Source organism: Ambystoma mexicanum, chromosome 2p (genome assembly GCF_040938575.1).
Source record: "Ambystoma mexicanum isolate Mex_15411 chromosome 2p, UKY_AmexF1_1, whole genome shotgun sequence".
Classification (NCBI taxonomy): Eukaryota; Metazoa; Chordata; class Amphibia; order Caudata; family Ambystomatidae; genus Ambystoma; species Ambystoma mexicanum.
In genome coordinates this window covers 335,610,628-335,626,866 of record NC_090923.1, presented here as the reverse complement: position 1 = coordinate 335,626,866, position 16,239 = coordinate 335,610,628, and the positions used below count along the sequence as shown (strand labels likewise).

At 46.2% G+C, this 16,239-nt stretch overlaps 1 protein-coding gene across 3 annotated transcripts in view; it reads left to right on the top strand.

Moving 5' to 3' along the window:
* TASOR (transcription activation suppressor) overlaps positions 1-16,239 on the top strand; it is a 1,979,545-nt gene that overhangs the window by 363,222 nt on the left and 1,600,084 nt on the right. For all 3 annotated transcript variants that reach the window (XM_069643664.1, XM_069643665.1, XM_069643666.1), the window contains exon 9: positions 3,423-3,528. In XM_069643664.1, coding sequence (XP_069499765.1) covers positions 3,423-3,528 — 106 coding nt within the window. The remainder of the gene's footprint in view (positions 1-3,422; positions 3,529-16,239) is intronic.

The following is a 16,239-nucleotide window of genomic DNA, read 5'->3' as shown; positions in this document are numbered from 1 at the left end:
ACAAGAAAAGGTATTTAAACCTTATGAGAAATCTAAAGGATTTCTGTGACACTGCACTGAAGTTGATGCCTATGGGGTTTGTCAGACTCCAAAAACAAAGGAAACAAAAAAAACAAATCGGGTCAAAACATACGAGAGAGTGAGAAAAAGGACTCACTCACTCCAGGGTTAAAATTAAAAAGTCCTCAAGTCCAGCAAAAGAGCTGGGGGTCTCTAAGGTTCAAGGGAATTAGCACAGAAATTAGAATTCTCTCTAACATCGTCATTTAACCAAGCCTTTAAAAAAGGCACCAATAAGCCAGTGCTGCGAAGATCTTCTGCTGGGCGTCCAACTATTTGAGAGCAACCGCCAGATCCATTGCAAGTTTTTTTTTTTTACTTTTGCCAAGACCAAGAATTCGGAACCGGGTGTCTGCTGTCACCTCCCCTTCGGGACTGTCCTGCTGCATATGCTTCTTCACTTACAAGGTACTGTTCAGCCCCTAATACTTACCTGGGGCCTACTTTGTTGTTCCTATGCTTCGAAGGATTACAGTTAAGTTGTTACTTGCATCACCTCCCAGGCCTACATTGGGGTAGATAACCCTTTATGCTTTATACCAAAAAAATCTTCTGCTACTTAGCTGTAAACTTGAAGAACTCTTCATAGACTCTGCCTTGTTTGCTGCTTCCCTGCATTTCGTTCCTCTACCCTTGGTCACTGGACCTCCAGTGCCCCCTATGACACTGTAAGACTTGCCTACAATACGCTTTGACTTCTTAAGATTGGTTAAGCAGAGGTTAACTAAGTTATACTAGTTGGTCTGAGGTTTACATACTTGTTACAGATGTTTCTGCTATTTTGTGTTACCTCATAACTGTTCTAAAGTATTTTTTATCCTTTGGATATTGCAACTATTCTGTGTTTAATTCCATTTTAAGAGTACTTACCTTACTTAACCCTTTAAGTGCCATGGGTTCCCCCCCCCCCCCCCCCCCCAGTGCCAAGGCCTTTTTTGGTGATTTCGGTATTTCGGATTTGCACAGGTCGGGCAACAACTAGGTAGGGGAAAATGCCATAATTTTGGGAAAAAGCAGGAAAATTACTGAAAAAAAGGTATGTGGTGGACATGGTTGGCTTGGTAGGGCAATGTCTTCTATGAATTTTGAGAAAAACAATGCTCCGCTACATTCCCCCGACTCTTGTAGTTAGGAAATCATACATTTTTGTAGTGTTTCACAAAACCAGCAATACCACAAGCCAAACACTGAGCCATGGTACACAGGAGTTTTATGCTTAAGGCCTGAACAGATGTACTTAGCATGTGTTAATCAGGAAAACCAATGTGGTGAGGAACGGCAAGCATACATTTTTTGAAAGAGCACAGGCAGACCTTTTCAAGGGTAGGTGACTTGTGCATGTTACAAATGTGTATGGTGCCTAAAGCAGCGACTAAATGTAGGGCACATTTGGGAAATGAAAGGGTTGTGTGACAAAGAGCACCAGCAAATGGGTTGAAACGTAATGAAAACCACACAAACACAACAAATGTCATACCTTCCCACATTCCCACAGGTGTCCAGATGAAAACGGATGGGGCGATTTGCGCAAGTCAGACCTCTGTAGAATCCCGCGGGTGTCCTCTTTTGGGAAATGCATGGGGTTCCCTGTTTTCCTTGCTGGCTTCGACACCCTAGGCCCAAATCTGTAGGTTGCCCACATGAATAAAATGTGCTGTGCCGAAAGGCTTGGGGGTAAAAGTGGGTTACCCTTTTCCTTTTGCGCCCCTGTAGGTGCACCCACACATGTGAGGTACCATTATTATCGGGACACATGTGGGAATGCGGGAAGGTAGGCCATGTGTTGTTGGAGGCGTGTTTCGGTGGGTGAGGCGAGTGAAATGTGCGGAAATTGGGATTTTTTTTGCCTAATTTCGGACTTTGCCGGGGTTTCTGGGAAATACATTCTGGGGCGATTTGCGCAAGTCAGAGCTCTGTGGATTCCCACGGGTGTCCATTTTTGGGAAATGCATGAGGTTCCCTCTTTTCCTTGCTGGCTTTGACACCCTAGGCCCAAATCTGTAGGTTGTCTCCCCAAACCCTTTAGGGGTTACAAGTGGTGTAGCCTTTTTCCCTTTGCGCCCCGGTAGGTGGACACACACGTGAGGTACCTTTTTCATCGGGACACCTGTGAGAACGCGGGAAGGTAGGGCGTGTGGCATTGGCGGTGTGTTTCGGTGGGTGAGCAGAGTGAAATGTCTGAGAATTGTCTTAATTTCCAGCCAATTTCAGAGACATTTCCCTCTGTCCACTCATCGAAACACGTCGCCAACAACAGATGTCATATCTTCCCGCATTCCCACAGGTGTCCCGACGAAAACGGTATGTCACATGTGTGGGTGCATCTACAGGGGCGCAAAAGGAAAAGGGTAACCCACTGGTAACCCCAAGCCTTTCGGCACAGCACATTTTGTGTGTGTGGGCAACCTACAGATTTGGGCCTTCGGTGTCGAAGCCAGAAAGGAAAACGGGGAACCCCATGCATTTCCCAAAAGAGGACACCCGTGGGAATGCACAGAGGTCTAATTGTTTACCAAGAAACCTTGAGTATTAGTCTATTTGAATACATGTAATTATAGACCTCTGTGTAACACATTTTACCACTCACATTCCCTCAACAACGCTACCACAGAACTGTGTAGTACAGACTTATACCAAAGGTTGGTTTTGCTTACACCTGAAGTCCTAGTTGTGTATAGTGGTCCCAAAGGGTACTGCATACACATTTCGCCTAACACTAGTCTACTGACGACCCTAATTTATTATAACATGCTATTATAACATGCTGAAGACACGAACCCTGGCCGACTTTGCCACACAGAATGGCAAGACTCATTAGAGAATGCCTTGCATTTTACGTTTTCTTTTACCCACTGGGTATCTGTCAAACTTTCTTTAAAACTCAGTTTATTTTCTGTCCTGATTAAATATGTGCTTTCTCTGACAGAAATCAAATTAACACATTGACAAACGGACTTAAAAAGAACCTCAGAATGATTTTCTGCGTTATTACTAGTATATTTCAAAGCACAATCATTGCTCATTTCTCATTCACCTATCTGAATGGATTTGTTCCAAACATCATTTGCATTTGAAAATATCCAATGTTTTCCAAGTATCCTAATCCAAGTTTTCTAATATTTTCTTATTTTGCTGTGACTGTCAAGGTGCTAATGTGTAAATTGTTCTTCAGTAAGATGTTCTTAGTCCTTTGAAAATGGTTGAGACAGTCTGAAAATGTTTGAAATGTGGTGCCCTCAAGAGAGACGTGGTGTAAATATGTACTATTGAAAGAACATAGTGCACTTTAATTTCTAATATACGTTTTTGCTTTAGTTCAACCCTGACAGGGTAATAATCTTATTTTTGTTTTTCTTTTTTAGAGCATTTGAATTACACCTTGTGGAGAGGGCAGCTTTTAAATAAAGGCAAACATTTGTGTCATGCTTATATGAAATCAGCAACACGTCCTTTTCTACCTTTCAAACTGTACGTTATTTTTATTGTTTTTTTTTCTTGTAAAGTGCATCCTAAAATCATAGTTTTGCTGATTCTTCATTTCTGCTTCTAAGTAGCTAATTAGTAATCACTAATTACCATATTTGTTCTGTAAATCTGTGTACTTTTCATTTCTGTAACTAATGAGGTTCTCTAGTATTTTATTGATTCTGCCTTTTTCCCCCCATTCCTGGATACTTCAGCAAGAAAAGCACACACTCCATCATAGGCACATTCAAAAACCCTGAATATCTCTGTGCAAGGTTTCATACTACTTTTAAACACTAGATGAAGAGCTCAAGTTAAAGATGATGAAATGCATACAATTTGCATAGCTTGCTTTGCGTTTAAATGTTGATACATTTAATTGGTGCTTAATTCTATTTCCCAGCTACACATAAACTGGGGATAGAAAGAAGAAAATGATAGACGTGTCAAAAACGCTAAAGCACTCTGTCGGAATTTCTACGGGGGTCATAACCAAGATTGACACAACTGTGAAGGCTTTATCCCACTATTCCGATAAAGGATAAATAAATTCTGACCTGTGGGTATGCAGACTATTATGAGCATGAGTGAGATCCGCAATGTCAGGACCGGACAGAGGCACACATAGTACAGGGTTCAGTCAGCCTTGTCCTGTAACTAGAACATAGCAAGGGGAAACATACTGGCATGAGAAATTGTCTAAATGGATGGGGGAAGGTCACCTGTTGCATCAAATTTGATCCTCATCAGAGGCTTGATACTGGTGGTGTGGGCTCCCAATGGGAGGTTCCCCAAATGTAATCAACCTGAGTGGGTGTGTGCAAAGTGCACTGGGAGGTGCACCATCTGAAAAGAGCAGACAAGGCGTGTTTACATGGGAAGAGCCTTTAGTGGCACTGGATGAGACCATTTCGGAAGGACTAATAGCAACACCCTCCTCACATTTGTCCAAAATAATGGATCCCAGAGGGATGTGCAGGGACGGCAACTTAACAGTTACATTGGGGCAAAAAGGTGTTCCCCTATGGCCAGGGCACAAAGCTCATCTTTATTAACAGCGCAGGCAACACGCCACATCAACAAATTCGAACAGGCACATTCCTGCACAGATCTTTCTCTTGATGCCTGGGGTGGCAGGCTGGACACACACTTGCACTCGATACAGCCAGAGTCTCGAGGGGTTAGGACTGCTTACTTGTGAACTTGAAATGTGTACGTGCTGCCTGGTGAGACCCTTAGCCAACCTTGAACTTTCTGCATTGCGGAGTGGACTTTGCTTCGGTGGAGGTCAGCGCTAATAAAACTCGGGTGGTGATTTAGTCATTAATAGAGGGTGCTACATCCGAAAGGCAGTACTGTACAGCGAAGGAGTTACAGTAATAGCTCCGATACGAGTTGGGTCAACACACATGACATGCATTGTTAGGAGGAAGTGTAGACCTGAAGGCTTATAAAACCCTATCAAGAGCGCAGACCGTGGACATAATTACTCCAGCAGAACCCCTTTGCACACAGGTAGAAGAGGCAGACCAATATGCCACTAATATCCTCTGATTAATAAGGGAGTGCAGTCTCAACCAAGTGATCATTGTTTTGTTGTTAAGTTGTGAAGCTATGTCAAAGCAAGACTGTTAGGGAGAATTCTCTCTTTAGGCTGAATTTCCTAACCAAGTGAGTCCCCCAGCAGCTTTGCTGGATTTCTGGAGTTTGTTTTTTTCTCCTGCCAAGAGTGAGACTCTTTTTCTCCCACTCTTGGACATGATTTATGGTGTTCCTTTGACTGTTAATGTGTTTTATGGGCTATGGGGTCCTTTACTCCATAGGGTCTCATGTGTTTTTACTATGTATGTTACACAGCACCCTCCGTGCCGTAACACAGGGGTGTCCTAGTGACACCCCACCATAGATTCCATACCCTGGGACTGACTACTGTCTCCCAGGGCATGTAAAGTCACCATTGGCTTTACTAGTCCCAAATTATTAACAGAAACGAGTACAAACCATCATATTGTGGACATACTGGTCGGGGCAATTTGATTGCCCCGGGGTCTGTTAGTCGAGGGGGCACGTCTCCGTCCCCCCTGATCGAGTTTTGGCTGGTGGCAGTGGAAACTACTTTTTATATTCGACCGCGAATATTTCCCTATGGGATTTTCCCATTGTTCGAGGCTACCAACTTTAATTAATTCTCATAGCCTCGAACATACCGCCGGTTTATTTATTTAATATTAATTCGCTGGTTGGTATTTTTTGCCAAGACTCGATTCTAAAATGGCGTTTGTGTTCTCTTCTGTGACTCCAACCCAAGTCGAGCCCTTTGTTCCACTTTTTGGCGGACTTCTCCACAGAAGCCTCCAAAAGTGGTGCCACTCTGTCTGGGTACCACAGGGGGTGTGGGAGGGGGTTTAGGCACCCTGGACTGAGTTACCTTGGTAACTCAAGTCGCACTCTTGTGTGATTGGCCCGGCCGGCTCACCACTTAGCATGTTTGATTGACAGCTAGGCTGAGAGAATGGGGGTATGCTGCATAAAAGCAGGGCTTTGGGGACTGGAACTTCAGAAGTCGCCACAGGACCTGAGAATCCGACGAGGGAGAAGCTGAGCCGACCTACCACGACGACACCACCGGTGGAGCCCTGCGGAACCGACTCACCACTTCCGACGACAGAGAAGATCTCCCAGCTGGAGAGGCTTCTTCCCCTGACTGGTGGGCACAACCAGTTTACCTTCTTTCTTCACACCCCAGACCGGTTTGTGGTTGAACTGAACGAGCCAAGCACCCCGGCGGCCGGATAGCCACTCGCCACTGAACCGCGAATCAACGGACCGCTCCTTGTACCTGAGAAACTCTGAGGCTGGTTTCTTCCCTGGCAGTGCAACAGACTCCAGTCTTCCTCCCCGACGAGATCCTCTTACCCCGGACGAAGCACCGACTTGCACCCGCTGCCAGGAACAACTGCCCCCGCTGGAGTGTTCTCACCACTTTAAGGTACCGTGTCCGCCAGGCCTCCCTTTCTAAAGATTGCTACACGGTAATAATAACCCCTTAACCTTCTGGCCTGGGCTTGCCGCCTTGACCCTCTAACTGGTCCCTCTCTCTGATCCAACTCCTTTTTGAACCGTTACAAGGCTTTTGTGCACTGCAACCGTGTGACCTCGGACACATTTCGTTTGGATCCTCTTAAGCGGATCCGGCCTACTGACTCTGAATTCCTAGTGTTACTTTGCCTTCCTCCCTTGTTGTGTTCGTGAAAAAGTGTTGGGATCTGTTTCAATTTATTCTCTGCTTTTCTCTTCCTTTTAAAACAAATTATTACAGTGCCATCTGCGTTAAGCGCTCACTGCTGTCTGAAAATAAGTGGGGCTTTACTTAAGACTTGTCTAATATTCTTTTAAGGGAGTGTATATCTTTTATTGACCGTGTTTTTGAATTGCTTACTATTAGTGCCTGTGTGTTTTTCTAGATGTGGTATTAAATACATAATTATATCTTTTACACCAAGCCCTGGTCAGTGTTTACTTGTTCTATTGTGTTCTCTTGACCTATTGTGAATACTCTGTATACTGCCTAACTCTTCTTGAGGGAAGTCTGACTGCTCAGCCACAGCTACCAAGTGAATCTGTGTGGTACACACTGCTACCAAGTGGGTTTACTGCCAAACACCTGTAGTCCTAAATCTTTTGCAGTGGTCCCAGAGGGAACTGCACAGGTTTCTGCCTAACAAAGACATACCCAGCAGTATCTGAAATGGCTTACGTAGGGATCAGTTGCAGGAGATGAGCAAGTAAATGCGGAAGATGAATGACAGATTGTAAATTACCAATACGAATGTCCCGGAGTTGGTCCAAGAAATAAAAACTATCACCACCAAGATGCAACAAAAGGATTATTGAATTTGTTCAGAGGGATTTTCTGAATCAACACTATGTTGAGGTTGTAAGAGGCCAATCTAGGAGATGGCCAATGCCACTTTGAATGGTGCAGATCCTTACCATTGGTGGGCATGGGCAATCTCCCAGGCCAAATCTTGGATAAAAGGAGGGCTCCTGCAGCCATTTGACAGATTATCATTGGAGAAAAGTCCACTATCAAGAAGAGCAGCCATCTATGAGGCCCGATATGCAAGAATATATGGAGAATCTGATGGGTTCGGTAGATTACTAGCATCACTCCTTACATTAAAGAGAGGACATTCCCAAATAGGATCCATACGAGACAGGAATGGGGGAACTGTTGTACGAATCGAGCAAGATGAATGACTGCTTCAGGGTTTGAGGTTGGAGGAGATTGAAGCTTTTCTAGATGAATTAGCTATGTTGGGGCTGGAAAATGGGCATAGAAAATGGCTAGGTAGACCTATAAAACTTGAAGAGATCAAGGAAGCCATTAACAATATGGCATTTAGCAAAGCTCTGGGCCATGATGGCCGGACTATACAATTTTAACACCAAAGCTGGAGCGACTATTATAGCCAGTGGTCCAGATAAGATTTGGAAGTGAGAATTGAATTGAATTGTTTATTCATATAGCGCCTATAAAAAATGTTTCAAAACGCTTCAAGGCCGAGAGGGAACATGGGCGAATATAGTGATATTCTTACAGTCCTTGATGTATTCAGAATGTGAAAATAACTATTGTAATCAGCCTGGTGACATTTCAGATAGTGCAAGAGCTTTTGACAATGATAAAGAGGGGTGCGGGGTGGGAAGGAGAATGAGACAGCCATGCGGCTACATTACTATGCCTGACAATTGAGGTAGTGCCGGAATTTAACAGTAGGTGTTGGGGGCTGAGGGTGATGGGGGGGGTTTGGAGTAAGGGCGAAGAACAACAAAACAAGCGACTCTCATACTAGGCCTGATGACATTTCAGATAGTGCTGGAGGGGGAGAGGGAGGAGAAAATCAAATGAGGGAGGGCGGGGGAGAGTCAAACGAGCTGCTGTCAGACAGGTCAGGAGATATTAGTGATAGAGTTAGAGCTAAATGACAATAAGGAGGGGAGGGGGTGAGAAGGAGAATGAGACAGACACGTGGCTACATTACTATGCCTGACGACAATTGAGGTAGTGCCAGAATTTAACAATAGGTGAGGGGGGGTTGGGGTAGAAGGAGAACAAAACAAGCAACTATCATAGTAGGCCAGATGACATTTCAAATGGTGCTGGGGGGTGCGTGGTTAACAAGTATGGAAAGGGGGAGGAGACAAACTTTTTATGCTCACATACTAGGTCCGGGACAATTCTGATAGAGTAAGTGCATAGAAAAGTAAAGGAGTGAGGGATAATGGAGACGAGGAAAGAGCAGAGAACAAAACGGTGAAAAAGAGCAGAGCAGCTGAGGGGAGAGCAAATACAGTTGCAGGGGTCAGTAAAACACATGTTGCAGGGACCAGAAAATGTGACCAAGGATTCAAGATGACAGTGGGCACAGCATGGTTCAGGGCCAACCCGAGTACGAAACCCAGGGGAGGTCCAGCATGAGAGTTAGAAGGTGAAGCAACAAAAGTCAATGTGTCCATAAGGTCAAATCCAAGCGATGGCAACATTCGGTGATGGTGGAACCTTAGTGAATCCAAACAACTCAATGGTGGTTATGGGGAGGAGGGGTGGAAGAAAGGCTGGGGGGAGGGGAAAGGCAGGAAAGAAGAGATCAGGCAAAGCAGGGTGGGGGGGGCAAAGCAGGATGAGGGGCCAAGAAGGAAAGTGGGGTGAGGGGGTGAAACAGACGTGGTGGGGGCAAAGCTAGACATCACGGGGGAACCAGAGGGTGGGGTGGGGGGCACATCGAGACATCACGGAGGACCAGAAAGGGGTGGCGTCACAGCTAGACATCATGGGGGGGTGGGAGGCAAGTGTGACATCACAGGGGACCAGGAGGGGTGGGGGGCACAGCTAGACATCACGGGGGACCAGAGGGGGTGTGGGGGCACAGGGGGACCTCACGGGGGACGTGAGAGGGTGTGGGGGGCTCAGTGGGAATATCACGGGGGAACAGAGGGGGGTGGGGGCACAGTGGGACATCGGGGGGGCACAACAGGCAGTGTTACGTTAGCGGACACAGAGCAGACGGGGGCCCCCGTAGTGGGCCTTGGTAGAATGAGCTGGCTTCCGCCTCCCGGTTGCTGCAATTGGCTGATCTAGCCAAGGGCAACCAATGGGAGGGGGGAGCTGGTTCAGGCACGAGTAGAAGGCACAATAGGATTCTTGAAGCGTCCATTTTGGAAGGCCGAGGGCACACTCGCTGTGCTGTTCAGTTTTCTTCAAGGAAACAGCAGGTAAAGGATTGCTGGTTTCCAGTGCGCTCATTTAAATGTACATTGCAATGAGGATGAATTCAGCAATGGAAGCAGGATACCGCGCCGCATGCAGAAAAGTGTCCAGCACAGTCAGTCTTACCCAGTAACAGCTGACTAATCAGCAGATGATGGATCCGGTGCAGGCTGCAGAGTGCGGCGTCCTCGTAGATATAGGAGAAAAGAATGAATGTACAGTATTGTAGTCTCTATTTTTAAAAGTTGGGAGTAAAATTAATTTTTAGGGAGCAAAAATGTAAGTCCAATTCCCAATGGGAGTATAATAATATAAAAATATATTTTAACTTCAAAACTGAAATGTTTTTGTAATCATTATGAATGGATTGTGTCCGCCAACGTATTCCACATCTATGACATGTAATGTCCACAGCTGTGCTGCTTCGGAAATTATTTCGGCAGCGGGCGTCCTTCATCGGGTTGATGTCCCTCGAAGGCCTCCGTTGAGGGTGACGTCAACGGATGTTGTAAAGAGGACTTTGTGAACTCGGCGCACCTCGTGTTATCTTCTTCGAAAGAAAATGTCTTCATCTTCTATCCCTCCGACTCCGTGGTCTGGGTTTAAGACATGCCGGGACTGTAAGTCCAAAATGTCTATTACGGACCCGCACCGCATCTGCTTGTGGTGTCTGGGTGAAAGTCATAGTGCCAGTCGTTGACTGCCAATGCCTTGCGGGAGCATAAGGAAAAATTACACGTAGGTCGGGTTTCTAAATCTCATAAATCCAAGAAATCTAATTCGAGGGGTGACTCTGCTCATCAGAAGGAATCCCGGGGATCTCGGTCCCGGACTGGGTCCCGCCACTCGCCCTCATCTTGGCACTCCCAGAAGCGTTGTCACCGGTCACCGTCCTCGTCGGATGATGGCTCAGTGAGAAAAGTGGCTTGTCCCACGAAGTCTTCAACTCCTGAGGAATGGGAGGCATTCAGGGAGCAAATGCTGGTGATTTTTCAATCCCAGAGCACAGTTCCGTCCACGCCTTTGGTAGAAGCTGTCAGGGAACGGTCTCGGTCCAATGGTCGCGCGCCTTTGTGCCCGGGCTCTTGGCACGATAATTATCGGGAACCATTGAGGTCCATCGAGTTCCCGTTCGTACAAGGATCTGATGGATCGCCAGAGACGTTTCAGGTCTCTGTCTTCGTCCCCAACGAAACCGCAGAAATCTGGAAAGGGCTCGAGGTCGGCATCTGCGCTGTGTGAGTGTGTGTGATGCTGGAAATACATTGGAGGGACAGGGCCTCCCTCTCCTTGTGCTGTAGTCCTTTTTCATTTGTGTTCTATATTGTTTCTGCCCAGGTGTCCATGTGGGACTCCTGGCAGTGCAGCTCTTCCTGTTTTTGGTTTGGTGTACAGACCCATGGGATACCCTTATGGCACCTATGGGTGGCGGTGCAACCCTGGGCCCCTAGTGTATGTTTTTGGGCACCTGTGTGTGGCCCACAGAGCAGGTTATGGGCTGGTGGCAGATCCATGCTGAATTTGACAGGTCCTCTGAGTATCCTCCATGTTGGGATACCCAGGCCCTGTGGCCTCTTGCTTTCTATTGCCTGTTACCTTGTTTTCCCAAAGTCCTGGGAAGCCCTGGCTCTGTCCCTTCCCCCTGCCTGGCTGTTGGGGTGGAAGTTCCATATATGGTGTTTTGCGAAGTCCAGGCCAGACTGGCTGGAGCCTTCCCAGTGACTGTATGTTGTGAGTACACCCTGTGGGTGGGACCTGGGTGAATGGAGTGTGTGACGAATATGCACTTCTTGTTGTGGATGTCTAGTTTCTGGTGTTGTACGGAAGAAATTAAATTCACTATCAATAGCAGTAACATCAGCATCAACTTCTTGGATCTTACCATTAGACCTAGGAATAATACTTTGGAATGCACTATGTTTAAAAAGGAAACTGACCGCAATACAGTGCTCCATTATAAAAGTAATCATCCGCGCAATCTGAGAAACAATCTCCCCTATGGCCAGTTTCTCAGAGTACGCAGAAACTGTACCAACACAGAGGAGTTCAAAATAAATGCAGCAGCCTTGGAAACCAAACTGAAAGCTCGAGGCTACCCTAAAAAACTCCTCAGACACCCAGAAGAGAGCGAGATTTATACCGAGAGAAGTGCTCCTCACACCCAAAATCCAGGACAGACAGCAAGACATTATGGCATGTGTCACCACTTTCGGCCCTAGCACAGTATGGGGAGCAGGTGCAAGTGGGTCTAGGCCACCTGGCCTAAGCCCCGCCCACCTGGTGCCTTCATGGTTGCTGCTCTTTTCCCCACTTAAGGAGGCCTAAGCCCTGCCCACCTGGTGCCTTCCTGGTTGCCGCTCTTTTTTCCTACTTAAGGACCCCTCCAGCCTCTTTTTCTTTGCAGATGGGGAGCAGGTGCAAGAGGATCTAGGTCACCTGGCCCAAGCCCAACCCACCTAGTGCCTTCCTAGTTGCTGCTCTTTTTCCCTACTTAAGCAGCCCTCCAGCCTCTTTTTCTTTGCAGATGGGGAGCAGGTGCAAGAGGATCTAGGTCACCTGGCCCAAGCCCAACCCACCTAGTGCCTTCCTAGTTGCTGCTCTTTTTCCCTACTTAAGCAGCCCTCCAGCCTCTTTTTCTTTGCAGATGGGGAGCAGGTGCAAGAGGATCTAGGTCACCTGGCCCAAGCCCAACCCACCAAGTGCCTTCCTAGTTGCTGCTCTTTTTCCCTACTTAAGCAGACCTCCAGCCTCTTTTCCTTTGCAAATGGGGAGCAGGTGCAAGTGGATCTAGGTCACCTGGCCTAAGCCCTGCCCACCTTTTTAGCCCTGCCCACCTTTTTAGCCCTGCCTCTTCCTTTCTGCTCTTAACTCTTAGATCAAGGTCTTATATCGCCCGGGCGTTCGAAACGAAGGGCAGAAGAAAAGGGCAATTCCTGCTCGGGCCAGGAGGACCCATGACCCAAACCCCTGCTCAGACAGCAGTTAAGTATGCACCACCATGTGTTTACTCCCTCTGTCCCCACAGGCCATGCCCACCATCATCAGGAAACGGCAACATCAACTTCTCCGGTGCTCGGGTGAGAACAGGAGCTCCGTGGCCCACCCCCTTCCTGGTCCCCTCTGATGTCCTTGTGCCCCCTCCAATCCCCCCTTTCTTGCCCCTCATTATGTCTCCCCCCCTACTTGCCAGCTCTCTTCTTCCCTCTTCCCTTATCCTTTCTGCTGCCCCCTTACACCTCTTTCACTACAGTTGTCTCGATTTCACTATTGTCTCACCATCACCGGCTTGTTCCCTGCAACATTGTGTTTTACTGACCTCTGCAAGTGTATTCACTCTCCCCTCTGCTTCTCTGCACTTTTTCACTGTTTATACTGTTCTCTCATCCTCTCCATCCTCCCGCCCTCCCTTTCTTTTCTATGCACTTATTCTATCAGAATTGTCCCTTGACCTATTATGATAGCAACGTTCGTCTCCTCCCCATCTCCCATACTTGCCCCCCCCCCCCAACCTCCTACCTCCAGCACTATCTGAAATGTCGTCAGGCTTAGTACGATAGTCGCTAGTTTTGTACCTTTCCCTCCTCCCTCTCATTTTGTTACATACCGGCTCTACCAGAAATGTCGCCAGGCCTAGTACGGTAGTCGCCTGTCTATTTCCCATTCCTTCCTATCTGTGTCTTTGCACTTGCTCTGTATGATATGTTACCAGGCTGAATACGATAGTTAATTTCACATTCTTGTTGTTGATGGCCTGTAAGAATGTCGTATTTTTTCCTGGTTTGTTCCCTCCCTTGACATGAAGCGCTTTGAAACACATTGTGCATAGGTGCTATATAAATGAACTATCATATCATATCCTGCCAATGGTTACGGTAGAAATATTAAGGTTCCACTGTTCGTCTGTGCTCTCCTTCAAACTGTTGCTGGAGAGCCCTTCAGAATACACGCTATGAAAATGGTCTATCCAAGTCTGCTCGGGGATAGGTTTCGTTTGCGTGGAGAATTCGTTAATCTTGGACCAGCAAGCGCTAGAGGAGTTAGCTCTTTGCGCTGCCATCATAAACTCGCCATCCTGTTGGTGTAGCTGGTGACGATATGATATTAGCCTGTTTTTTGCGTGTTTTGCTTTATCTTTTGTGCTTCTACTCCACACTTGAAATCCCTCCTAATTGCTTTGATCTTATTACGTAGTGATTTCTTTTTCTCCATGACCCATTAGTCAAAATTATGTCTATGGATCCTCTTATTCGTAACTCTTTTAAATCTTTCTCCCCGACATATGTTTAGACCGCATTACCTTCATACATTCTCAATTTCTAATTTCCAAGACTATAACTATATTAGCTTTCATAGTGGATTACTCGGTCATTCAACATAAGCATATTAAAATTCTCTGCATTGCTTCTGTTCCAGATTAGGTGATTAACATTCGTGTTTACTATCAAGTTAAATGTATTATCAATGCTTTCAGTAGCTTCCCAACAAAAGGCAGTACTCAATATGGCGTGATCACTATATTCATTGAATTGTACATCGACCCTGGTGATACTGTCATATAAATGTTTGCTAGCAAATATGTAGTCCATGGTTGTTGAGGACCCCCTCGCAGCCCATGTCTGGGAATCCGTCCACACCTTGGATAGGCCCCAACTTTCAAGGACAATACTCTGTCTCTTAGGTAGATGGGGCGTAGTATACGTGGATTTTGCAGTCTGCAGCGCCTGATTTTCTCGGGTCAGGTGGTCAATTGCAGTTAAGGCCTAAGTATTGCAATCTGCATTGAGAACCCTGCAGCAATGATGTTCCCCCCCGGATAAGCAAAAAGCCACTCTTCAACATTTTCATTAAGTGTTTTCAGCACCTCATCCAGGTTTTCGGTAGGATTCCAGTCGATGTTTATCAAAAGAATTTGTCTCCTATTTGCCAAAGGTCCGACCACCAGAGAGACAGCCAGAATACATCTGGAAATCCTCCATACATCTAATTTACAAAAACCATATCCATTTCGTGTGGCAATAACGAGACCCCCCCTTAGACCCCCCCCTTCCCACTGGCCTGCCTACGGTCCCGTGTACTGCAAGCATACTAGTCAATTCATAGCCATCCACAGTCAATATACCAACATGCCACGTATCTTGCAAAAAGAATATATAGATAGTTCGTAAATAATCACAACTTTGGGACTATAGACCGCCAACAGAAGCCCTGAACATTCCAGGACATAAATGTGAGGTCATAATCAAAACTAAAGGTGCTGTTTAATGTCCTTTAGTTGTAGAATTGAATCCTTCAGGCTTAATGCCAACCACTGCCAATTGGTTTCTTCTTTATTATTATAGGTTTCAATTGGATTCACTATTTCGTTGAGTTCCCCCTCTAGTATGCAATTTAGTTGATTTTCTTTCGTAATCCCTATTACCCAAGTCATTAGTGATTACATAATTGAAGGGAATCAAGTCATAGGCACATCTTTGAAGGTTCTCCTTTGCTTTTACAAGTAGGAGATACACAAGCCTAGATGGAATAACCAATCTCACATAATCATATCGTAGTGAGTGTATGAAGTCGACAAGCCTAATATCTTTCGATGAAATCAATCTTAGACCAGGTACCTCATTAAACAGCTAGAATTCTAGTACGTTTCACAGACCGGGGACCACCACGTTCAAACATGGTACTTTGAATCAAACTAAGTTCCTCCGGAAAGATGGGGTCCTTCAAGTTTTCCAGGTCATTCCCTCTCTCGGGTGCGATGTTCGGTCGGGACCCTGTCATAGCATAGTCCCGCGGCTGATGTTGAGTAGTTGCATCTGTGGTTATGCAAGGGAAGGCGAAATTGCCATACCCATACCCATAACAGGTTTTTCCAAATCCTCCAACAACAACCCCCCCCCGCCCCATGTCGACCTCCCTCTGGGTTTCGCTCCCCAGTGACAAATGCCCAGGTTTGTCTCTAACAGTGGAGGGATACTTGTCGGGGTCATCCTGATCTCTCTTACTACGCACGCCAGGGATTTCGCTGGGAGCCTCTTGCTCGGTTAGAGCCCCCCCAAATTTCCCAACTTCCAAGTAGTCCTGTTTAATGATGTTCCTCACCAGTTTACTTAGCTCATCCTTTGAGATATTTAGGGAATTCAGAGTGACACATTACCTTCGGTAATTTTATTACCCAGTAGGAGATGTGGACTTGAATCGTTATGGAGGGGCATGTTATTTAACTCCCCAAGCAGTACCAATGATTCCTCACCCACTCTGCCCATCCACTTATCCCTTTGAACCACTCGTCCATTATTCTCTTGTCCTCTACTTCTTGACCTCTTTATAGAGGGTTTTCTTTTAAATATGTTGTGTAGATTGTTACTAATTTTCTTTTTCTTATGATCTTTACGGCGAAGATTTTGTTTCATTGAGTCAGACAACTTGGTACTAGGTTCCACATTGTT